The 26,775-nt window shown below is 37.2% G+C and overlaps 1 protein-coding gene across 5 annotated transcripts in view; it reads left to right on the forward strand.

The window, feature by feature from the left end:
- The first annotated feature begins 13,917 nt into the window (after positions 1-13,917).
- LOC120522890 overlaps positions 13,918-26,775 on the forward strand; it is a 31,058-nt gene continuing 18,200 nt past the window's right edge. For 2 of the 5 annotated variants that reach the window (XM_039743650.1, XM_039743649.1), the window contains exons 1-2: positions 13,918-14,043; positions 19,581-19,877. In XM_039743650.1, coding sequence (XP_039599584.1) covers positions 13,986-14,043; positions 19,581-19,877 — 355 coding nt within the window. In that variant the 5' untranslated portion in view covers positions 13,918-13,985. The remainder of the gene's footprint in view (positions 14,044-19,580; positions 19,878-26,775) is intronic. The other 3 variants (XM_039743652.1, XM_039743651.1, XM_039743653.1) reach the window with 3 other exon arrangements.

Consider the following 26,775-nt stretch of genomic DNA (forward strand, 5'->3'; position numbering starts at 1 on the left):
ATCAATTTGAGTCAAAACATTATGTCCGACAAGCTTTTACAAAGTTAGTCAAATCTTAGGTATCAGTCAGGGCTTCATGGTCTGCCTTCAGTGGTTGTCTGATGATGCCTCTACAGAGGAACAACAGATCTACAGCTTTTTTTGGTATCATTGCATAAGAAGTTGAGGGATCTTTGTGTGAAAAGTTGTGGTAAGCTATGATCAGAGATACTGAAGTTTGTATGGATATTAAGCCTGCTATCTTCATACATATCATGTGAAATTTTGTAGTTTCCTGACTCTGTGCCTTAACTAATTACTTTCCCTTTTTCGCAATTTTTTTAATTGAAAGAGGTGGCTGCAGTGGCTCAAGACATTGCCCTTATCACCTCATTGGACCAAGTGCCCACTCCTCCAGTTAGAACCTAATTGATCTCTTCTGAGCACAAGGGTACACCTCCTTTTGTATTGTAAGACATGGACAAAAAGTAGCAATGAGCAATGTGATTTGTTAAGATGGGTTGGCTACTGTTTACTATCCCATAAGGAAATAAAATATGAAAAACCTCTGCCAGTCATTTGATGGAAACCAGGTCAAAAGAATCGTGGCTGTTTGGTATCATCTGCAAAATGTTCAGGAAGTTCATAAAACAAAAATTTTGTCTGTTTGAGCTGGGCAGCCAAGACTAAAAATACGTGTACCATGAACATAAGACAAAATAATGTGTTTTTATTTAATTTATAGTATAGTTATCAATTAAATTATAGATTATAATTGAACCTATTCTTTTTGGAATTTTCACTATATTAATATCTTTACATCGTCATTTGTTATCTTTATTGGTGTGAGACAGTACAATATTTAACTTAATGTTGAATGTAACTGGCTACCAGTGGATGCTAGGTTGAGCCCATCCATCCATTTTTAAAACCAATTAATCCATTTCATTATCATAGAACTGGAGGGTATTAAGCCAGAGCGCAACCCAATGTGGGGTGCCAGTTCATCACAAGGCACACTCACCCAGACACCCGCACTCTCTCAAATGGGGCTGAACTAAATTTACCAAGAAACCGTTTGTCTTTAGAATGTATAAGTAAAAAACTTTTAACACACATGGAAAGAATATGCAAATTCCTTGCAAACTTAAACAGCCAAGATTTGAATTGCAGGACTCTACACCAAAAATATATCACTAGTATTTGTAGGCACTTCACTGTCATGTATGACAGAATTTTCTGTAAATGGATTATTTAACAATATTTTAGCAAAATATGGACAATTTGAATAACCCAGCCACAGGGGATGCACAAACCAGTCTGTTTCTTTGTGTCAGTTCCAAGCCGGGATAAATGGGGAGGGTTACTTCAAGAAGGGCATCCGGTGCAAAATTTTGCCAAATCAATATGCGGACAACAATACAAATTTCTATACTGGATTGGTCGAGCCCCAGGTTAACAACAACCACCACCAGTACTGTTAGCCAATAGGGTGCTGCCGGAAATTGGGCTACTTTTGGCCGAAGAAGAAGAAGGAGAAGAAAAGGGGGGAGACGTGTCTGGAGGCAGGAGGAGAGGAGGAAGGTAAAAAGAGTGGGACTGTGGGTAGGAACTTTGAATGGTGGCAGTATGGCTGGCAAGGGGAGAGGGTTAGCACATATGATGGGGAAAAGGAAGGTTGATATATTGTGTGTGCAAGAGACTAAATGGAAGGGGAGTAAGTCCAGGTGGATGAGAGGTGGATTCAAATTGTTCTATCATGGTGTGGATAGCTCACAGGGGAGCTTTGTCCATCCTGCACACCAGACTCCAACTTGCCTGGACCAGGTTGAGCAACTTCTGTTATTTATGAGCCAGGAGTAGATCTGGGATAGGGCATAGCACACTGAAAGGTGAAATGGAATTCCATAAATGCAGGCACTTCTAATCCCAGCAGCTCCCCTTGTCAGCTCCCACGGAACGCAACAGGGCTGCTCCACTGAACTATAGGTCCCAGCATGCTCTTCTGGTGTCCACACAGGTAGCGTCACTCAGAGAGGCTGACACCTAGCATGTAGCACTTTTGGGTTGTCTTCCCTTGTCCTTCCAGCCCCCTGGCCTCCTGGCCAGGTATGAATCTTCAGTCCATTCTTGACGGGAAACCAATGTGCTCACCTGCAAATTGACAAGGGCAGGGAACATCTTGCCCTTCTTTGTGCCCACTTACTGCCTTGGCCTCCTGGCCAGATGAGGGTTTAGAGCCCATCCTAACAGGGACTCCAGCGCACGTGTGCCGTCCATCACACAATATCAAATTATAAATTACATTTTTTTAACCAATAATGTCTGTTTATACAAGCATGTGTGTGTTTTATTTTTATGTGCATTTATCATTTTTACTGTTTCTAATTTTATGTTTTTGGAAAGCAATTTGAGCTGCATTGAATCCATGTACCATATTATGATGTAAGGTACAATGACAATCAATTAAATACAATTTAAGTATGCTACATGAATCAATAAGTATTACCATATTAAACATGTAGTGCAATAAGATTCACAAGTTTACTTCGTATTAACAGGTTATACAAGTTCCACATCTGTAGCCAGTGCTGTCCAGTGTATGATGAATTAAATCCATCCATCCATTTTCCAACCCGTTGAATCCGAACACAGGGTCACAGGGGTCTGCTGGAGCCAATCCCAGCCAACACAGGGTGCAAGGCAGGAACCAATCCCGGGCAGGGTGCCAACCCACCGCAGGACATACACATCCACACCCTCACCTAACATTATGTTTAATTTTTAAAACTTGCGTTGCTATTACACAGACAAATTTTCAAATTTCATTTGTAATTTAGACCATAACTGTAATAAGCCATTATTCAGGGAACACTTTACAGTTTACCACCTTTAATACTGTATATCAAATAATAAACATTGTCACATCTTTCTAGATCGAGTCATCTAAAGCTTGGATTTGCAGGTGTAAAATGTAATGTTGTACAAACACAAAATGCAATGGTAAGGATTATGCTCAAGTCTGGATAAATGAACGAGAGATTATAAAGAAAGAAGCAGACCAAAAGCAAAAAGAGAAACTAGTAATGTTAATAGAAGACAGCTGGGAAAAGTGATACATGCAAGAAATTCAGCAGCAACTGAACTGAAGAAAACACAGTAGAGATAAAAAGAGCCAGAGGGGATTAAAAAGTAGCGTGACGGAATCAACTGTCTGTTGTTTCAGTGGTAGCAGGGGGCCCTTGAAATGTGTGTAACAGAAGGTATCTAAAAATAAAAACTAACTTTAGCATTCATCTGATTAGAAGAGTGGACATATACAGTAGTGCTTTGCCTGCATTAGCAAGAAATCTTCAGAATAACATCTTTAAGAAGAAGTTCTAAAACTAAGTCTAAGACTTTTTAATACACAGTCAGAGTATCTTAGTGGCTAAAGCTTTATTTTTACTATTAACCAAAAGGCTGCCAGTTCAACCATAGTCCTGATTATGTTAAACTGCCTGTTCTTCAAATTTAAAAAAGGTTTGTAAACAGTTATACAAGATAATACACTTGCCTGGAGATGTTATTTGCTATTGAAAGTACTGAATTAAAAAGAGATAAGTTGTTTGTCATTTATGGTTCAGTCTTTCTCATAAAATTAATGGTGCAAATCCTTGCATGGCCAGTTACTGATGCCTTTTAATACCTGTGCATCACCTGCATGCAGTTTAAGTTGCAGCCAGTCATTTACCATAAACTGAAGGAAGGCAAGTGAGAAACACAAACTTATTATCATTAAAAAATGTACATTTGCATTGATCAACAATTCTATTAGCACTTGCAGCTACAGCTTATCGAGGTTTTTTTTGGTGCAAGCTTTTGAGGGTAGTCTGATTCTTTCATTGTTTTAAACAAAAAGCTGTAAGCTTGTACAGGAAACATCATCAAAAACCACATAGAGGGCCCTTCTAAATATACACCACTGGGTCGTAAAAAAAAACATTCAGACAGCTACCCATGTTTATATAAAAGTAGGCAGATCTGTGGAAAGACTTACTTGGAAATCATATATAGAATTTTTTTTCAGGTACAGAGCAGGCAGTGTTTCCAATAAATAGCTTGTTATGGTTGGGTGCCTTCAGAAAGTATTCAAATTCCTTCACTTTTTTACATTTTGCTATGTTGCAGCCTTGTGCTAAAATTGTTTAAGTAATTTTTTCCCCTCATCAAACAACACTCAATACCCCTAAATGACAAAGCAAAAACAGAACTTTACAATTTAATAAAAACCTAAAATATCACATCGACACAAGTATTCAGACCTTTTACTAAGACTAAGGTGTGTCCTATTCTATTGATCATCATGAAGATATTTCTTCATATTGTTAAAAGCCCAGCTATACTCAATTCAATTGATTTTACATGATTAGGAAAGACACACACCTCTCTATAGAAGGCCACAGTTGACAATGTGAATCTGAGCACAAACCAAGCAATGAGGGTGAAGAAGCTGCCTTCATACCTAAGAGACAGGATTGTGTGAGCCACAGATCCGGGAAGGCTGTGAAAAATTTTCTGCAGCATTGATGGTCCTAGAGTTGGCTGTCTTGCCAAACTGAGTAATTAGGGAAAAATGACAAGGTAAAAGAGGTGACCAAGAATCAGATAGTTACTCTCGCTGACCTCGAAACCTGTGTGGAAATGGAAGAAACGTCCAGAAAAGCAACCACAACTTTAGCACTCTACTAATGTGGATTTTATGGCAGAGTGGCCAGATGATACCTGAAAGCCCACTTGGAATTTGCAAAATGACACCTGAGACTGAGAAACAAGATTCTATAATAAACAATACTTTAAGGTTAAACCGCTGTTTATTTGAAAAGTGTCACAATATCAATTTATGAGTTTAATTTACACCTACCATAGTGGTGTAATCTGGTGGTTCATCGCTGGTTACAGTTATTTACGGCCTGTACAGCTGGAAGTTTTACGTTAAAATTGGTTTACAGAAGTTTTACGTTAAAATTGGTTTACAACAACTTACAATAGATCTGTGTGGATGTCAGTGCTCCAGATTTCCCTGTTATTTAATTACTGAGCACTTTACTGAATGTGTAAGAATTAAAAGCATGTTTTCAGACAAGATATGCTTCTAACCACATTTACTTAGCTAGTTAAAAATTGACTCAAGTATCTCAATGAGAAAGATTTGGAAATTGGTCTTAACTAGAAACTGATGTCAAAACTTATGAACAGGAGTTGTTATATACCTTTCAGTTTTAGTAAAAATCCATTTGGAAATTTGAAGTTCTGGAAAACTAAGTAAAATGAATTATCTGACTGTGAATTTACCACTGAATTGTTTGAAATAAGTGTATAAATGTTCTGTATCTTGCATGATTAAATAAAGCACTAATGTAATAACTAATCAGATCAGTATCAGATGTTGAAGTGTTAAGATACAATGTTCTGGGTTTGGGTCTATTGCCAAATGTTGTCTATGTGGAATTTGCTTGTTCTCACCACACCTATGTAGGTTTTCTTCCAGGTACTCTTTTTTTCCCCTACATCATCAAAAATTGCTTACTCTAAATTGGCCATGCAGGAAGGTTCCTAAGTGGGTCCCTCGATAAAGTGGAGATCCGTTCAGGGTTGGTTTTTGCTTTGTGCCTGATCCTGCTGGGAAAGGCTCCAACTCTTTGCAACCCTTAAATAAATTAAGAGGGCCTGAGAATGTTATAAGGTCAGCAGAAAATACAAATCTTAAGGTCCCCCTTCGTAATGTAAGGATAGTAACCATTTTTTCTAGTTGTTTGACAGGTTTAGGTTTCATGGTCCTAGCTTCTTTTGTCTTTACCATGATACATCTCTTCTGTGTACACAGTCATTCAATAAATTTTTTGGCTAGGATCCTCCAACAAACACAATCATCAGACTATTTCTTACACTCAATGCCTTCTCTTTTGATAAAAATCCTTTTTCTCCAGGACAGTGACATTGCAACGGTAACTAGAATGGGACCTAGCTATGCCAGCACCTTCGGCAGCTGGATAGAAGAGCATTTTTTTCTTGTACCTAGGCTTTGTACCAAACCTGGACAACAGCTGTATTAATGATTGTGTTGGTGCAGCCTCTTGTTCTAGAAGCCAGCTACAGGAATTCATTAATGATTTTAGTTTCAATCCATCTGTCTGGTTTACAGTCAAAGCTTCTACCACATCTTCTCCCATTTTATAGACATCAGTCTTTCGATCAGCTTTCCAGGACTTAAGCCCTTGTTCTATTACTAGCCAACTAATTCATGCAATTACCTTCTCTTCAGCTCCTTCCATCCCTAGCATTCCAAAAAATGCTCTCTCTTATACCATTACTTAGTCTTTGGTGCCTCTACAGTCAAGCGAGTGACTTCTGTAATGAAGTCCTCCAAATAATGAGTATCTTCATTGGTTTGGAAAGTGTCCTTATGTTTCCTGAAGAGGCATTAGCTCTCTTGGAAATGTGTTCTTTTGAAATTGCGGCATATTAAGTAACTAAACAATATAGTAATATACCAGAAAAGGCGATATCCCTCCCATCGTGATTACGGCGGTGCAAGAAATACATGAGAAAAAATATACTTTAGCTTACATTTACTGAAAGGTTAACGCGGTTACAGACGGGAGGCATATGACAGACTTTATCCAGGTGGGAATCTGGATCAACACAGTCAGCCATTTCTCGTCCCCATGCTGGGAGGTTTTTCGGAACTTTGCCGACTCGTGCCTCAAAGGGTCTGGCTGTTGTCCAAGCCTTTTATACTGTTCTTCTTCAACTTGCTGGTCCTCTCTGTCTCCAAACAAGGGCAGAAAAGGGCTGAACTCCTCCTCCACAAAATACAAAAATATCATAGTGATTACATGCTGGTTCTCATTCTCCCAACAAGGAATGAAGATTTTGTGCTGACAGAGGACAGAAATACACTATTCTGTGTTTAAGATGACTATACAATCCTCCAGTTGTCTTTGGCTATCTAATCCAATGCTTGGCTAGCAATTCTAACTGCTGAGCCCCTGTGTGCCAAATTTAACATGCACATGTGAATAAATCCATACCAGTGAGCATAGAGACAGTGACATTAATATTAAAGGAAAATGTAGCATAACGCTCTGTAACACCATGTTAAATGTAACTGTTTGTCCATGTTTACGCTGGTTTTACATGAATGGTACAGAAGCTATAGTGGTACTACATCTCACATTTCCACAAATGATCTTGAAATGTCTACACTGTGATGGGGGATCAAGTACCTTTTGCTTTGTGGATATAACTTCAAGTATTGTTTTTGTCACAGATCCAGTGACAAAGGGTGGCTTGTTATGCTACATTTTCCTTTAATATTAATGTCACTGTCTCTGTGCTCACTGGTATGGATTTATTCACATGTGCATGTTAAATTTGGCACACAGGGGCTCAGCAGTTAGAATTGCTAGCCAAGCATTGGATTAGATAGCCAAAGACAACTGGAGGATTGTATAGTCAGCTTAAAAACAAAATAGTGTATTTCTGTCCTCTGTCAGCACAAAATCTTCTTTCCTTGTTGAGAGACTGAGAACCGGCATGTAATCACTATGATATTTCTGTATTTTGTGGAGGAGGAGTTCAGCCCTTTCCTGCCCTTGTTTGGAGACAGAGAGGACCAGCAAGTTGAAGAAGAACAGTATAAAAGGCTTGGACAACAGCCAGACCCTTTGAGGCACAAGTTGGCAAAGTTCCGAAAAACCTCCCAGCGTGGGGACGAGAAATGGCTGACTGTGTTGATCCAGATTCCTACCTGGATAAAGTCTGTCATATGCCTCCCGTCTGTAACCTCGTTAACCATCAGTAAATGTAAGCTAAAGTATATTTTTTCTCATGTGATTCTTGTACCACCGTAATCACGATGAGAGGGATATTGCCTTTTCTGGTATATTACTATATTGTTTAGTTACTTAATATGCCACAATTTTAAAAGAACACATTTCCAAGAGAGCTAATGCCTCTTCAGGAAACACCTTAATCAAAGCAGCAGAAGACCTTGTAACATCCTCTCTAAGAGGAACCCCAATAACGAAACCTGCTTTCCTCTGGTCCACCCATTCCACCCTAAAACTCTTATCTCTTCCAAAGGTCATTAAACAAAATTTTCACAGGAGCTTTTATTCCTAACCGTCCCTTGATATCCTCCTGTTGACCAACTAACCTATGCAAACCTCTCCTCCACAGGTCACTTCACAGTGGAGAGCAACATTCCCCACTAGGTTCTTTGAGGAGTAACAGGAGCCACTGTGTCACATGCAAATATATGTGGTAGAAATTCAATTCAAGAATCATCCTCTTACAGGAGAAATCAGTAATCAGGCAGGACAAAAGCTGTTCGTTGTATCTTTTAATTACACATCGGCAAAAAAAAAAAAGAAAACAAAGAATAGAGGTTTGTTTTATATTATATATATTTATTTTATGATTAGATTATTAGATTATTTATTTATAAAAGCACATTTAAAACAACAGAGGTTGCACCAAAGTGCTGTACAAAAAGCATTAAAATAAACACAATACAAACAAAATGCAAAAGCAAATTAATAAAACAACCAATTGTTACATCCACCACAATGAAAGAGAGAAGAAAACAAGTAGGTCTTAAGCCAACTTAAAAACCTTGATCAAGGATGTAGACCTGATGTGCAGAGGCAAGTCATTCCAAAGCCTAGGAGCAACAACTGTGAAAGCTCTGTCTCCCCTTGACTTCAGCCAAGATCTTGGCACTACAAGGAGCAGTCGTCCTGAAGACCTCAGTGCTCTTGGTGGCACATAGGGGTGAAGGAGGTCACACATATGCTTTGGAGCAAGACCATGCAAGGCTTTAAAAACAAACAACAAGATTTTAAAATCAATGCGACACCTCACCGGTAGCCAGTGGAGAGAGGCTAAAATGGTGGAGATGTGATCCCGTTTTCTCGACATAATCAAAAATCTAGCTGCCGCGTTCTGAACCAGCTAAAGGTGCGAGAGAGCAGATTTTGGCAGACCCACATATAAGGAATTACAATAATCTAGTTGAGATGTAATCAAGGCATGAATGACTGTTTCCAAGTCTTTCTATGATAGAAAGGATTTTAATTTAGATTTTTGCCTCAGTTGGTAAAAACTGGACTTTACTATCGTGGAGATTTGTTTTTCAAAATTTAGTGATGACTCAAAGATGATACCTAGGTTTCTGACATCATTATGTATCATTGCTGCCAAAGGTCCTAAGTGCATGCCAATTTCAACTGCAGATGTGGTAGGACCAAAAATAATGACTTCTGTTTTATTTTTTTTTTAATTGCAAGAAATTTTGTACCATCCAATATTTAATATCCTCAAAGCATTTCAACAGCTTTTTTACAGATGAAGTGATGTCAGAACTAACTTTGAGGTACAGCTGTATATCATCAGCATAACAATGATACGCAACATCATGTTTGTAAAAGATGGCCCTCAAGGGAAGCAGATAAAGGGAAAATAGAAGGGGAGCCAGGATAGAACCTTGGGGGGCGTCTTGTGTGAGAGGAGCTGGCTGAGAGAAATTCTCATCTATGTTAACAGACATAGATCTGCCTTTCAGGTAGGACATGAACCAATTCAGTGCACAGCCTTGAATGCCTACTTCATCCTCAAGCCGTTTTAACAGAACTCCATGGTCCACTGTGTCAAATGCCGCACTGATATCCAGCAAGACCAAGATTGCAGAAGAGCCAGAGTCCAAAGTTAATAGAATATCATTTGTTACCTTCAGCAGAGCCGATTCAGTACCATGAAGTTTTTTAAAACCTGACTGAAACACATCAAATATATTGTTATCCTCCAGATATGAAATTAAGTGAAAATAAACCATTTTCTCCATAATTTTGGACAGAACTTGGAGCTTAGAAATAGACATATAGTTTGAAAGAGCGGCAGGATCAAATGTGGGCTTCTTCAGCAAAGGCTGAACAATTGCATGTTTAAAGTTGTCTGGCATTATACAGGATTTTAGACAGTTGTTAATAATAGCAAACACAATTGGACTAAACACTCTGAAAGTATCTTTAAATAGGCGTGCATGTAAGATATCTACTGGATAATTGGAACGTTTCATATGCAGCATTATATCAGCTAGCTGAAAAGAAGAAATAGGTTGAAAGGAAGTAAACTGGTTGTGCACTGGCCTTAGAGTGACTGTTCTCTTCCCACAGTAATCAACACTTGGAAGAGTAATGCTGGAATGAATGGCTTGAATTTTATTTATAAAATAATTAGGATAAAGCTCACAGGTCTCAGATGTACTCTCAGAGAAGCCACTGACAGGTGGGTTTAAGAGAGTGTTTATGGTGCTAAACAGCACCCTAGGTCTCAAGGTAGCATTTGCAATTAAACACGAAAAAAATGTGATTTTCCTGATTTCACAGCCTCTTGATAGGACTTCCAACGAGTTCTAAGAATTTCATAAGAGACCTGCAGTTTGTCCTTTTTCCAGCTCCATTCAGCCTGCCTGCATTCCTGTCTGAGCACACGAGTGGCCTCATTTAGCCAGGGCTGAGCACTGGCTTTTTCCTTGGCTCTCGTTAACTTTAAGGGTGCAACCAAATCCAGAGTATCTGTACAAGTGAGATCAAGAAGCTTAACTATATCGGTAATATCCTGACACACAGAGAGGGCTTCTAACACCAAGGGTAAATGACTGTCAGAAAAAATATCACAGAATTTTCACGCTGTGTCAGCATTTACACAGTGCGAAAAGTGCCGTGGTTTAGTGAAATTCCCAGAATCAGAATAATATAATAATTATATTAAATATTTATTGAATTTACATACTGTGTCAATCAATGCATACCATATACCTTTCATTTGAGCCAAAACCCTTGACATTTCTGTGCACATAAGCAACTGGTTCTTGACAGGGCATCTGCTGATCTCTTAGTCATCTTTCAGTACATTTTGTTGTTTACTTGACCATTATCTGGTTTCCTGATATGCCCGCAAGGGTTTCTGACATTTACTAACCCTTTATGCTATGTCTTTAAGATGAAAGCTATGTTACCCTAAAATTATTCTTCCACATGTGTCACTAAAAATTCCTACTATCTGTTGTCTCTGACAAATTCAATATGAAACAACAGACCTATTGCCAGTCTAAACATCATATTTATTGCATTATTTGTAGGAATTGTCCAGCTATCTACATAGGTGAAACAGAAAGATGGTTAGCATTTCTGTCAGCACATATCAGCTGTTAAAACCAAAGACTTTACACAACCTATTGTAGAACACTCCTCATCCCTTGATCATAGCCACGTTAATTTCTTTGTGTGCATCCTTTCAGAAGATTTCATTGGACACTCCTTAATACTAGACTCCCTGAAGCCTATAAAAAACTCATAATCCTGGGCCACCTTAAATTCTTTCACACCTCTCCATTGGCATCTTTTGTTTTGCAAATGTGTCGAACAGCCCAAGCTGCAAGTAGTCTGCTATCCCATCCCCTCATCGCTGCAGCTCAAGTCAGACAAAAAGTTCTTCCAGCTCAAGTCTGTTTATCTGGGTGTGAGGTCCTGGAGTTGTATAGGGTAAATAATATATCATTATTTGGAATACATTCAATTCATAAGTCTGCAACGATCTGTGTAAATGTTGACAGGAAATGCGAGAAATGGAGAAAATGATGAACACATACCTAAAATAGAAACGTTTTTCATGTTATAGTACTAACAACAAAATTTTGACATGAAGTGTATAGTGTGTGAAGACTGAAGTCCAAATATCAAATAAACACTTTCACAAAAGATATGCGTATAACAAAAAAATTGGGTTAAGGTAAGACGCTGGCACAACCGCTTGGGTGAGAACTGCTGACTCATAATCAAGAGGTCCCTGGTTCGACTCTGGGTGCTTCCCAGAATTACCATTTTGAGTAGTGAGCTGCTCTTGTTGTTACTATGGTACAATAAAAAAATACATTTGATTTGAGTCTGTAATAGCCGGTGTAAATTTATGTTACTTGTAAAGGTTAGCATTTTTTTTTTTTATTCAGTTTTATTCTCTCAGTTACATTCACGCTCCCCCCGATTTGACACTGCTGTTTTCAAATAAAGACGTGCTATGACAGAGGTGAACTCAGATAAGTGTGAGTGTTCTACATCGGAGAAAGAGAACAGAAGCCCTCCCTCCAAGAAATGTCCACTCACACATAAGAACAACGCAGCTGCACCAGGCATAAAGATGGCACCATTTGAATGCAGCAAGAGGTCGGGAGTCATCCTGCCAATCAGTCTGCCCCACACGTGTCCTTTAACGAAACAGCAGGGCTTACAGAGCTCACCGAGGTATCGTGCAAAGTTCTGTTTATGATTGTGTTTTGTGATAAACATGTCACTTATAAAAAAGCCATATTGAATGTTGTTTACCTATATTTATTTACTTATCTTCCTACAACGTAAAGTCACAAGTAGACTGCAGAGCTTTCTGTGTTTGATTGATGCCCGATGAAAACTGAAGAAGCTAAGCTCATTCTCACATATTCCTCAAGGTCTTAATGGCCAACTAACTTTTTAATCTTTCCGTTCATCATGTATAATTGTACCCTTTTCTCACCTCTTCTCCTTTCGTCTGCATTGTCTTTGTTCCTTCTATATATGTTATCTGCTTTTCCTTTTTACTTGCCTGAATAAAGGCTTTACTGCCAAAATGTTGCACCTTTTACCTTCTTTTCCTTTCAGCAAGAAAATATTCCCTTTATCCCTGAAAATCCTAAATGACATAATTTGACAAAACAATCATTAAGTTCTTGTAAGATTTAAGCTGACAAAATGTTTACTCTGTTCAGAATTTCCATTCTCTATAAAGTGCTTTGCATTATCTCCTAATACTCACATACAGTATGTGTGGTCAGATCTTTCAGGATAGACTTTGGACTCTGCATCCCCATACTATATGTCATAGGATTGATTATTGATGGATGTATGGATCTCAGTCATATAAATGATTGGCCAACAGTTAACATATACTGCTAAACTAAAAGCACAATGATTGTATCATCTTGAATTAAATTATACAAAAATATTGCTGGCCACACAGATACAAAGTACTGCAAAGAGGCAAAAGCCAAACTTCTGAAACCTCCTAAAAATACTACTGCATTTAGGATGAGAATGAAATCATGAAGCTTCTATTTTAAGAAGTTAGAAAGAAAGTACTGTTTTAATCTAATAGTTATTTTCAGCACACCAAAATTTTACAAAACATTCTATCACAGATTCAGTTTAGTTGCTTATTTCTAGAGTTGTTGAAAAAAACTGCAGATGCTTTCATGATCTTGTTTGCCCAAAGCATTCTAATTATTATTAAATGTGGCCACCATTGTTTACACATAGATTGTTAATCCTCGAGTGCAAATTGTCTTTGTGCATGTCCTTTAGGGGTCAGAGTGCAGGATCAGCCATTGTACAGCACCCCAGGTATTTTCATATATTAATTGTTGTGTACAATACCTTATTACTTATCTGGTAATGCTAAGCGTACCTGTGAGCCATTATCTCTGACTCACGTTAAAATTTTAATTTGTCGAAGAATTGAAGCAAATGTTCTGTCAAGATTTGAAAATCATCTTTAAGAAAGCATCTAATGATTTAAAATACATGCAAAAGTAGATTAATATATAACATCTCTTTCAAACATGTTCATAAAAAATACAATAAATTCCAGTTATTTTATTGTGTCTATAATAATGAAAAAGTAATTTGTTTTGTTTCCAAAATAATGTTTCTAATTGTGGCTTCTTCACTGAAGGCGTCTGTCTTAAATTAAAAGCAATGAAATCTAAAAACCACAGTTTCCTTCCAGTACACATTGAGTCCTTTAAATAACTACTGCCGCTAAAATAACACACTGATAATAGTATAAAATCAGTAGTCTTTGAAAAAAAAAACACCAGTTTAACAGCTGAAACAAGATAATCTTTTATTCATTGTATAGAAATGAAGTGAAAAATGCTTTTGCTATTCTGTTTGAGTGGCCTTATATGGAAAACAGCACATCTAAAAGTAGGTAAGTTAAATGGACATTTTTAATAATAAAACAGTTCAAGTGTCTATGCAATTTAGACACCATGTATAATATCTAACAGTTTTTGTTTGTGAATTTTCAAGCAATAGCAGCTGATTTTTGTTGTTTGGATGAGATCAATCCCAATGTCATTGTAGAAATTACCTTAAATCTCAGGTAAAATATGATTGTGTACAAGTTTGGCATTTGTAGAGTTGTCCTTAAATCTTAGGCAAAATATCACTGTACACAAAATTAGCATTTGAATGCTCAAACTAGCAGCCATCCATGAGTCCTTTTTTTCTGAATCACTATAATACAGGATTGCAGGGACCTTTACCCTACACTTACAGCTATCAGCTTTCAATGAGACACCAGTCTTCAAATGATCGTCATTTACTGGTACACCCGGTCATTGAATAATATAACTCAGTCATCACTGAAAAATCTAGGAATCATATACTTTAGAGGGAGGTCTGATAACATGGTAGTTAGTATGGCTGCTTGACATCTTCAGAGTCCTAAGTTAGAATCCCAGACAAAGGCAAAGCCTGTGTGAAGTTTGTACATTTGTTTATGTTTTTATGTTTTTTTTCTTGGTGGTCTTCCTTCTCATCCAAATCTAGAAGATGTGTAGGGTAACTGGCAACTCTAAATTATGTAAGGAATTTTAGTGTATGTCAAATTATGCATTTTGACGAAATGTCACCTCATCCAGGGTTAGCTCTAGCCTTGAGCCCTGTGCTGCTGGAATAAGGCCGGGTCACCCTGCAACCCTGGACTGGAAAAAAAATGTATGAATGGATGGATGGACAAACATTTCTTAAGAAATGACTAAAAACGTGGCCACTTAATGCAGTATGCATATTAAGGAAATATATTGCCAGTGAGTGAAAGTAGTTCTGCCATTCTACCTAAAGGAAAATGGAAAACAAAGTAAAATGATAGATAGATAGATAGATAGATAGATAGATAGATAGATAGATAGATAGATAGATAGATAGATAGATAGATAGATAGATAGATAGATAGATAGATAGATAGATAGGATAGATCCATTATACTGTAACTTTCTCTATGCTTTTCCTCATCATGGTAATACTATGTACTGTGACCTTGGAGTGCCTAAGAGAATTAGCAGTTGTTAAGTTACTGAACTTCTGATAGAGATGTCCTTACTAAATGGAATTAAGATGAAGGAAGACAAAAGGCATTTTTGAAAATAAACTGCCATCCACATCTGTCTGCCAGAACTGTGATTCAGTCTAAAGAATCCTAGATAGAACTTTATTTGTACCAAGAGGGAAATTTGGCAATGTCTGTTTGGACTTATGATTGTCAAGGTGAAGGTTGGTGGTTGCAATGAATGTCTAAAAAGAACAGATTGAGTGGCCTATCCCTTTTCAATGGGAACTGTTCTGTAAGATAGTGAATGATAATTATTAACATGGTGGAACAGTGCTTGTACAGGAGGATGGCAAGTAAAATCTAGATGCACTTAACATTAGTGCAGGGTAATGGCTGAGGGATCTTGATAGAGCCAGGTTCTTCTCTGCAGCTCTGAAGACACAAAATTCTCAGATGCGTACTAGATCATAAACACATAACTATGAATGAAACAATTGTTGATTAGATGGAGAAATAATAATATATAGTGAGATATTTTAGTGGGGACTCTCTATAAGATATCCCCATTCCTGGATACTGAAGAGGCCTTGACAGGACAACCAGCATCCACAAATTAAAAAAAAAAATACATCAGTCTTGACAAAAGAGACTGCTATTAATATTTATATATATATATTTTTTTTCATTTTGGAATGTTAGCAAAAAATTATATTTGCCAGATATTTCTGCAGCATGCAGTGACAGCTAAATAGGCAAAAATGTACATGTTTTTACATTATTCTAGGGATTATCAGCATAATCATGATTGTTCATAATGTATGTATGGATTATGTGATTTAGGATAAGCATGTAGACATTGAACAGTGAAGTCCTACAAGCTGAGCTCAGTGGTACATCACTGGTAATAGGGACCATAGGGTACTTATCTATTGCAACAATTACTGTACTTGTCTTCTGTATGGAAAACACAGAAACCAGTCCTGAACAGTGCCAGTGATAGAGAGAATTCATTAAAAGCACTCAAGCCATACAGTGGAACAGACCATATTGAATGTAGCAGCGAAGTCCAAAATTAAATGCATGGCTGATTCTAGCACCAAACACATTTTTGTCACATTTATTATTATACTGTTAGTGCTAGTGGGGAGAAAACAAGTCAAGAATGAGATATGAATACTTAAGATGCACATTCACCCACAGTTGGTCTTCCACAAACATTGAGGGGGCTTCAGATGTTCTTTGTAACATTTTGTTGAGAAACAGCCAAACAATCTGATGCATACTGTAATCAGGATGAAGGTCTATTTTCTTTTAAGGTGTAATTGTCTGAAATTTTTAGCAAAAAAAAAGAAATAATAATAATACAAACAATACAGTAACAAAGCATTGATATGCAGCAATTTAAAGTATTAAAATAGTAATGTAAAGCATTTTAATAAATAATGTAGAAATTAGTGGGATGGTGTCAAAGTCATCTTACATCAACAAAATGGGGATTGAATGACTAGAAGGAGATCGAGCCTAATAAAACCTTATAGACATAAACTGAACAAGTAAGTGTTTATATTCTTTTGTTTGTATTTGTTGAAGATTTTCCTCCTTTTAAATGACAAACATTTTGAAATAATTCTTGATTAATATAATGAATAGAGTTATCATGGTCATGGAGACATTTATCAATAACAAAATAGCTGAAAATTAAATCTTAAAATTTGTATTTCTAGATGCAATTATTTTAGAAATCTGTCAAGTTAATTTTCTCTGTATGACTGCCAACATAGTATAATAATCTACAAACCTATATTTTGCTTACATATTGTACTTGACATAATGCAGTTTTGTAAAATCAAACAACTAAAGTGTACCAAGGAGTGGCGTGAGTAAATGTAACAATGCAGACTTCATTGGGAATCAACATCTGGAAGGTAAGATGTGGTACAGTATTTTGTAACCATCTTAGGAATTACATTTGTAACGTAATCCTGGAAGAATATTAAAAAATATCAAACCTCAAACTATTGTTTCATAAGATTGTTCTTTATTATTCCTTTTTAATAGAAAATGACATCTGTTCTTGTACCACTGTTTTCTTTTGAAAGTTAATTATGAAAGTAAAAACATCAGTATGTTGGCACCTAAGGTAATACATTTTTCTCATGTCTGATATAGAATATGATAATGTAAGGTGCAATTTAATGTTTTTCTTTCTAAAATGAATTTTGTTTATGATAATCTAGAGAGCGCACAAATTCTTTATATTTAAATTAATAATAATAATAATAATAATAATAATACATTTTATTTATATAGCCCCTTTCCCATGCTCAAGGCACTTACAGAATATAAGAAAGAACGGCAGGGTATACAGTATATAGCATAGTACAAACCAAATAAATAAATAAAGAAGATTAAGACAGTAAATTCAGAGAAAAAGCCTAACAGACAACAGAATTGATGGTCTAGCACACACACACAGGTTACATGAGCATCTTGACAGAGAGGTAAACTGAGAGAAAGGGAATGAAGTCAAGTAGAGCTAAAAGCCTTCCTGAACAGATGAGTTTCGAGTTGTTTTTTAAAAGAATTCATCGAGTCAGCTGACATGATTAATTTCGGTAGGTCATTCCAGAGTCTGGGCACTATACTGCTGAAGGCCCTGCTGTCACCCATGGAGTGTAGATTAGTGTGGGACACAACAAGATTACCAGAATCAGAGGACCTTAGTGGGCAGACAGGCACATAGTGATGGAGAAGGTCACTGATGTAGTTTGGCACAAGGTTATTTAACACTTTGTAGGTTATTAGTAGGATTTTATATTTGATTCTGTAAGACACAGGGAGTCAGTGAAGATGGAGCAGGATGGGTGTGATGTGCTCGTTGCTGCTGGTTTGAGTGAGGACTCTTACAGCTGAGTTTTGAATAAGCTGGAGCTGTGATATAAGATTAGAAGGGGCACCTGCCAACAGCGAGTTACAATAATCTATGCAGGATGTGATAAAAGCATGGACAAGTTTCTCAGCATTAGAGAAGGAGAGGAAGGAGCGAACACGGGATATGTTACGGAGGTGAAAGTAAGAAAGTTTCTTAATGTGATTTATTAGGGCAGAATAAGAGAGGGATGAATCAAAAATGACACCAAGATTCTTTGCAGTAGAGGCAGGTCTGATGAGATCACCGCCAAGATGGACTGGGAAAGAGCTCATTTTATTAAGTTGCATTTTAGTCCCAATTTGCAGGAGTTCAGTTTTGTTGCAATTTAATTTTAAAGAGTTCTGCTCCATCCAGGTTTTAATTTCACTAAGGCAGGTTGTGAGCTGAGAAAGCTCTGATGAAGTTCCACTTTTAACATTGAAGTAGAGTTGAGTATCATCTGCATAAAAATGATAGCCCAGTCCATAGCTACAAATAATATGGCCAAGGGGAAGCATATAATACAGAAGAGAAGAGGTCCGTGGACAGAGCCCTGAGGAACTCCTTGTGTGACTGGCGCCGAGCTGGATCTGCTGTTGCCAAGACTAACAAACTCTTGCCTATCAGTCAGATAGGACTTGAACCACTGGAGGGCAGTGCCAGAGATACCCAGCATGTTCTCCATTCTGGACAGTAGAATGTAATGTCTGACCTGAGTGTCAAATGCTGCACTGAGGTCTAACAGAATTAATATGCTGGTTTGTCCAGAGTCTGCTGCCATAAGCAAATCATTGGTTACCCGTAGCAGAGCAGTTTCACAGCTGTGTCACGCCCTGAAATCAGACTGAAAGGGCTCCATCAAGTTATTAGACGTTAAGTAATTGATGAGCTGGGAGGCTACAACACGCTCAAGAGCTTTTCACAGGAAAGGAAAGTGGGAAATAGGCCAGAAAATGTTAAGATTGTCAGCATCAAGACCAGACTTTTTTAACATTGGGGTTACAGAAGCGTTTTTAAAAGTGAGCGGCACAGAGCCAGTGTCAAGGGAAGAGTTTATTATTGTTGTAACAGTCGGGATTATGGCATGAAGGCAGCATTTAAGTAGTGTGCTGGGGATGGGGTCCAGTACACAAGTAGTCAGTCTCATCTTTCAAAGCAGGTCATTAACAAAATTACAGTTAGAGTCCAGTCATGGCCAGTCTTTGTGAAGAGTTTCAGCACTATTTCCATATTCATGTTAGATTTCTTCAGTTAACTGGTCTTAAATAAGTATGTACGGATGTATTAGTGAATGCATTCTTAGATGGGGTGGATTCCCATGCTGAATGGTTCCTGCCTCTGTCTCCATGCTGTTTTGGAATGGGTTCAGTTCCTCAAGACCATAGAGTAACCAACTTCAAAAAATGATGGATGAATGGAGTTTTTATTATGGATTGAGTACATTAGTATTATTAGCTAATAAAAATCTCAATTTCTTGATTTTTTTCCCCTTGTAACGCAGTCCAACAAGAAATGATAAATGACTTTGGCAAGCGTGTGACTCTGATTTGCACAAACCTTACTTGGCATCAACTTTTAATGGAAAAATGGACCATTTCAAATATGAATGAAGAAAAGTGTTACATTAATGTGACTCATAAAGGAAGAATGTCAAATAACTGTACTACCATAAGAATAAATACCTCAAAATTGACTCCATATCTTTATATACCTTCTTTCCAACCAAATGATGTAGGAAGTTATTCATGTGAAACACATTACAGTGGTGGAAAGGCTGCGATACAGTACTATTTATGGGGTAAGTTAAATTTCTAATTTTGTTCATATATCCAGAATTATATTCCATTAAATTCACTGTGATTTCTTTAAATTAGCATTGGTATATGTTGCATGTAAATGATGCAGCGGTAGTGATGTTGCCTTACAATTATGGAGAGCATAGTGCATTGGACTTCTGTAACTTGGGCCTCACGTATAAATGGTGCATATGCACAGAAATGTTGCATATGCCTGTTTTCCACACACACTTTGAGATGTATAAAAACTAAACTTGGCATAATGTCACACACATTTTCACGGCAGCCTCACACTGTGCGTATGCAAATTTCTGCTCGGTTTTGCAAATTGGTGGCACCCAGCATCAAAGCAGTGCTACTGTTTCTGTGTGACCTCCATCACAATCTAGGATGTGGGATTTATGAAATTAACTGAAATTTATTGCATATCGTTTACAAATTTAACTCGCTTGATTATAATAATTCTGTAACAATATAATGGTGCACGGAATGGACAAACTATTCCACCTACCATGACTGCTTTAGCATTGTTAGAAGACATTGCAAATGGAAGAATTAGAAGAGAGTGTATATTTATAGATGATGATAACTAGCTTATAAGTCAATTTTGATTTCCAAGAACTATCCTATTGGAGCTGTGTGCTGAACCAGTGCTGGCTTTACAAAGGCAGACTGAGGAATTGTGCTCTACCTGCTCCTTTACAAGTTCTGTTCACCCTTAGGTTTTTCTGCCTCAGGAGCTTTTCAATGTGAACTTGCTGACCAATCGGGTATTTCACAAACATTACTGTCATGCCATGCCAGCTGTTTAGGATGGTATTATCCGCTTGTCATCCAGATATTTCAGATTTCCTTACGCTGTGCTTGAACTGGCAAATATAAAAATGCAATTCTCAGCAATGTCTGGTTTTCCAATTGTAATTGGTGCAATCAGCTGTCCACTCTCAGGTTTTTAACCACAGGAGTTTTTCAATGTGAACTTGCTTACTGATTGGTGAGTCACACAATGCCAGCTATATGGAATAGTATTATCTATTTGTCCTCCAGATATATAAGATTTCCTTAAACTGTGGTAGAACAGGCAAACATCAAAGTTTCCCATATGTAACCAGAGCGGTCAACTGCATGCACATTTCAGTTGCAACAGTGCTGGACAAGTTACATCAGTCAGGGATGAATCACCAAAGAATAAGCTGACATTACATCATCTATAGCGGGACAGCCTACAAAAACGGCAACTCTGCACAGTTGCAGGTGCTTTTTCCAACTAGTGAGGCAAAAGGCAAGGATAGTGAGTCACCTCAAAGAACAGAGAATCGATCCGTTGTGGCACTCAGTGCTGATGCTACACTATAAAGGCGCCTTCAGAGAATGAATTTGCTTATGTAAATAGAATGCATTGCCACTCTGTTATTGTGCTGCTCTGTAGTCCACAGAGAGTGTATCACACTGTGCAAACAAGTGTGTTGCAATTACCCTCTTTTTCAGATGCTAAGGAAGATTTGTGTCTGTACCACAAATTATGTTATTTGTTCAGGGTTTTCTTGTAGTATTCATATGGTTGTATTTTATTCTGATTTATTGTTTCCTTTTACATTTCAATTCTTGCATAATCCTGTATTTATCTTTATATAGTATTTAAGCAGATATTTGTATTCAGTGTTATACATGCCCTCTTGTTCTTTCGAAATTTCTGTGAAGCCCTTTGAGCATGGGAAAGGTGCTATAAAATAAACTGCATTATTATTAGACTTCCTGGGAAAGCAAACATAAGTTTAGTGAGAAACACAAAAACACCTCAGCAAAGAACCAGAGTCAGTAGGCCAAGAGCCAACTCAGTTCACTGCAAAATGACACAATCATAATTTATATTCTTTGAAAATAATCAATAATGTTTGTGTATTATTTTATATAGAATAATTACACATGATAAGACTAAATGATTTACAGTATGTATCATGATATGAACTTTTACATTTTTAGGGCCTTTCACTGGCCTCAAAAAATAGGCGAGATATTGTTTTGGTGGCCAAAGATTTAATGGTCAGTGTTCTTGTTTCTTTAAGTTTATGGATAAATTAGAAAAATAAAAACAGCAACAATAACAGAAAATTATTTTTGTTTAACAGATCTATTGTTATGAATTAATTTATGTGTCTTTGCTTTGATTTATGTCTTTCATTTTGGATCAGGCACCATGAACTATTTTGGTTATTGACCCTCTTGCTATGTTTATCATACAACAATTTTGCTTCATGTCCTGGCTTTTGCCTATTTAACTCTAATCCTCCCAGTTATAAACTTGGCTTGTTAATGCTACTATGATCCATTCAGTAGTCCTATAGATGTGGGACTTTTCTACATTGACAACAAAGTCAGAAGGTTACATCCTTGTATTGAATTGAGAAAACTGAACAAAATCAGAGAAAAATACACTTACCCTATTCCCTGCATATGCTCCTTATTAAATCAAGTGTCAGGATCTGCCTTATTAATGAAATTACATTTGTAAAGAGCTTATAATTTAATTTGCATTAGAGAGGGAAATAAATGGAAAAATGTACTTAATGTTAGCAATTGTCATGACGAAAACCACAGATTTTCCTATGCACTGGCATATTTTTGTGAAATTTTGGAAATTTTTGTCCCTGTTTATATTAATATACTTATGTTTTCTAAACATCTCCATGACTCATGTTCTCCACATTAAAGCAGTACTGCAATGTTTAAGAAATTCTTGTTATTTGTTTTACTTTCAAATCACATGCATGGGATTATTGATGGGTTCTAGTAAGATCACAACTATTCTAAATTGGAAAGTACCAGGAAATTGTTAAGAAGGTGCAAACATTCGTCGGGTTTGCCAACTATTGTAGACACTTCATCAAAAACTTTAATATGATTTTCTCTGGATTACTTCCTTAACAGAAAAATCTCATAAACAATTCTCATAGACTAAAGAAGTTCAAGTAGCATTTCAGTAATTACTCATAATTGCCTCAGTACTGAGAAATTCAGATGCACCCCTGCAATTCAGTCTTGAAACAGAAGCATCAAATGTAGGGGCCTTAGTGTTCCTCTCTCAGGAATTTCCTTACACTAACACAATACATCCTTCTGCATTTTTTTTCCAAAAAGGGAACTACAGCTCAGTGGAATTATGATGTTGATGATCAAGAAATGTTCCGATTATTTTGTCATTGAAAGAAAGGAGATACTTTACCCTATTAAGATTTACCTTTCCCATAAAAACTTGATTTATTTAAAAAGAACAAAAATATTGAATACCAGACAAGCAAGATATACTCTGTCTTTTAGCCTCTTTGATTTCACAGTCATGTATTGGGGAGAATATAAAGATGAAGAGGCCTATCCTGTTTCAACACTCTGGTGGTATATTATTTTGTGTTTGCCTTTGAAGTGTGTCACAAGGCAAAACCTTCCAAGAGGCTCACTCTTGGGTTACTTCAGCCTATTTTACAAACTAGTCAACTTTGGGAGGCAAAAAAGACACATTTTGTGACGGGCCTGTCGAAATTTTAGGACAAGACAACAGTTTTAATTGTTTTTGATCAATTTTCCAAATGTGCTCATTTAATACCACTCAAATTTCAAGCAAAGAAAGATGGTGTAACAAGAGAAAGGGTAACCTAAACTGTGTACAGTTTCAGGAAATAAGGAACAGTCTTTGCAGTTTGAAAGAGATCTTGATTTGAGTGGTATTTGAGTGGTATTAAATATTACGTTATGATATTTTAATATAAACTGGTGTGAAAAAATATAAAAATAAAAGAGTTTCTCATCTTCCAAATTAGGGTAAAAAGTTAAACTTAGCTTTTGTATTAGATAAATGCTTTATTTATTTGAGACACTTATACATTGTAGTAATCTATTTGATGACAATGTCTTTATACTTCCTTCTTATGACGGCTTTACTCTTATCTACAAGATAAGCGCCTTACACCAATCTCACTTAAATTTCAAATTGCCTCTTTCCTCCATGGTATTAAAGTTGTGGTTGATTTTTTAACAGGCTTTCTGAGAGCTACAATGTCTGCCACACCCTTCGGTTTTGCATTAAAATTGCTGACCTTAGTATTTATATTGCTAGTTGTATTAGAGTAGATTCTAGAGTAAAACAAAATATTTATCTATACTAATAAAAGGCAAAGCCCTCACTGACTGACTGACTGACTGACTCATCACTAATTCTCCAACTTCCCATGTAGGTAGAAGGCTGAAATTTGGCAGGCTCATTCCTTACAGCTTACTTACAAAAGTTAAGCAGGTTACATTTCGAAATTCTACGCGTAACGGTCATAACTGAATCCTAGTTATGTACATATATACGGCCATAGCCTGCAGCTCGGTCGCCGTGTCAGGCGGAGTTGCATCACCCATCACCACACCTCCCATGTAGTTGGCTGCCTTTCTATATTGCGTCCCCCATCCTCACGCCTCTCACGTAATTGAGTGCCTGCCCATATATGGCCGTCCATCACCAGCAATTCAATAGACACACTGCGACTACGAGGCATTTGTCATGCCTAAGATGAATACGATTTTCGCGAGATACAAGTTTAGTGAGAAGACGCAAGATATAAACAAGATTTTTCATCACTTTGTAATGGAGTTAAAATTGCTGGTGAAAGACTGTGCTTATGCAAACGAAGATGAGATGGTCAGGGATAGAATAGTGTTTGGCACAAATTCAGCGAAAGTGCGTGAGAAACTTTTAAGTGCCGGGTCTGAGCTAACATTAAATAGAGCCGTGGACATCACAAGATCGAACGGGATATTCGTGAGATACAAGTTTAATGAGAAGACGCAGGGTACAAAAGAGACTTTTCATCAATTTCTAACAGAGTTAAAATTGATGGTGAAGGACTGTGCTTATGCAAATGAAGATGAGATGGTCAGGGATAGAATAGTATTTGGCACAAACTCAGCAGAAGTGCAACAGAAACTTTTAAGTGCCGGGTCTGAGCTAACATTAAATAAAGCTGTGGACATTGCAAGATCGCACGAGATAGCACAAGCAAAACTGAGAACCTTCGATACATGTACTCCGAGCGGCTCACGTGAACTGACTGTGAACGCGTAGGCAGACAACAAGCAAGAGCTCCAAAGAGCATTGAGCAAAAAACGCATTACACAATTGAAAAGGCAGTAAAAGAATATGAAGCGTTGACGCATACAAGCATATTCATAAATGAAGGTACTGCGGAAACAAAGCATACGGTGGAAAAAGTCAATGTCCAGCTAAAGGAAGACAGTGTAAAAAATGTGGTAAATTGCACCACTTCGCTAAAGTTTGCAGGACTGTGAAAGTTAAACCTGTGCATGCAGTGTGTGATGTCTCAGATAAAGAGGAAGACGAGCTGTTTATTGATGCAGTAAGAAAGGAACAACCCTCTAAATCTGAACAAGCCTTTGTAGACATATCAATAGGAAAGCGAGGTGTACAGCTTAAGTTTAAATTAAGTTCATAGACACGCTGCCGCTAAATATTAGCAGGCAAATCCACAACTTAATACCGGGAATGTCTGTTAAACATCTTAGATTCACGAGTACCAATTTGGGTAGTGATCACTTCGATGAATGAAACCTGTTATCTTTACAACGGTTGACAAACACGGAATATAACTTGAACACAACACATCCTCCAAATACGAACCTGATTGAAAGAAATAATGATAATCAAATCCTTGATGATAGCAACACTCATAAGAGTCACAAAACAATTACATTGAGAATCATGTTACGTTATTTTTAAAATGTTTCCTTTTCTTTTTCATAACTTCTTTAACACACTACTTCTCCGCTGCGAAGCGTGGGTATTTTACTAGTAATATTATAAAAGGTACAGGTAACTTTGACATGAAAAAATTACTCTTAAACATGAGCTTTTGCTTAGTGCTAGTAGGTTGCTGTCACACAAGTGCATCAGAGGACCTCCTCGCAGGCTCTGGCGAGGTATGTAATAACCCACCAAGACAAGGGGAGCTCTGGCGCAAACACCGTCATCTCCTTCTTTACTTAAACTGCCGAGAAGCTACTTGATGAAGGAAATTAGCCTTGCTCCTTCTGGTCCAGCTGTCATAAATCCCTGGGCACCCTGGAGGGAGGCATCATTACTGGCCACAGCAAGCTGCTGGAGAGAACTCAGCTAGAGCAACTACCACCACTATGCATTAATATGAATTCCCCGTCAAAGGGATTTTAATTATTTGTTTGATTTTTGTGTCTCTGGACAATTAAAGTGACAACCTGGTTGGTGCTACAAAATTTCTTGGCACTGTTACATTAAAGAAAATAGAGCGATGATTAGATATACCAATATCGCCTATCTGAGATAGACCACGGAAGATAACCAGGTCAATTGTGTGACTGCAAGACAGAAACCAATCCTGGATGAGGTGCCACTGCATCACAGGTAACACTTATGCACACACCCACATTTACACATACTCGCCAATGTACATGTTTTTAGGATGTAAGAATTAAGCCAGGGCAACTATAAAAGCAGTGATAGAAATTATTTGCACACTCTTCCTGCACAGGATTTGAACCCAGTCATTTGAAGCTGTGAGGCAGAAGCATCAACTGCTCTACCCTAACTAAAAATAGCCTTCACATTACAAATTTTTCAAATAATCTCACAAGTATGCTACAAGTTGGAAAACAAAGTCAGCACATCATCATCAAAAGTTATATTCTTCACATTAAAATTTGTCCAGCCATTTATTCATCAAACTAACTTCTTAACTGGATTTTTCCTGCTTAAAGTCACAGACTGGATCAGTTAACCATTTTAGGTGAACTGCTTATCATCTCATTTATATTATTTTTTATTATATAAGGTTAATAAATCAATATAATGAAAGAAAATGAAATTAT

Source organism: Polypterus senegalus, chromosome 2 (assembly GCF_016835505.1).
Source record: "Polypterus senegalus isolate Bchr_013 chromosome 2, ASM1683550v1, whole genome shotgun sequence".
In the NCBI taxonomy this organism is placed as follows: domain Eukaryota; kingdom Metazoa; phylum Chordata; class Cladistia; order Polypteriformes; family Polypteridae; genus Polypterus; species Polypterus senegalus.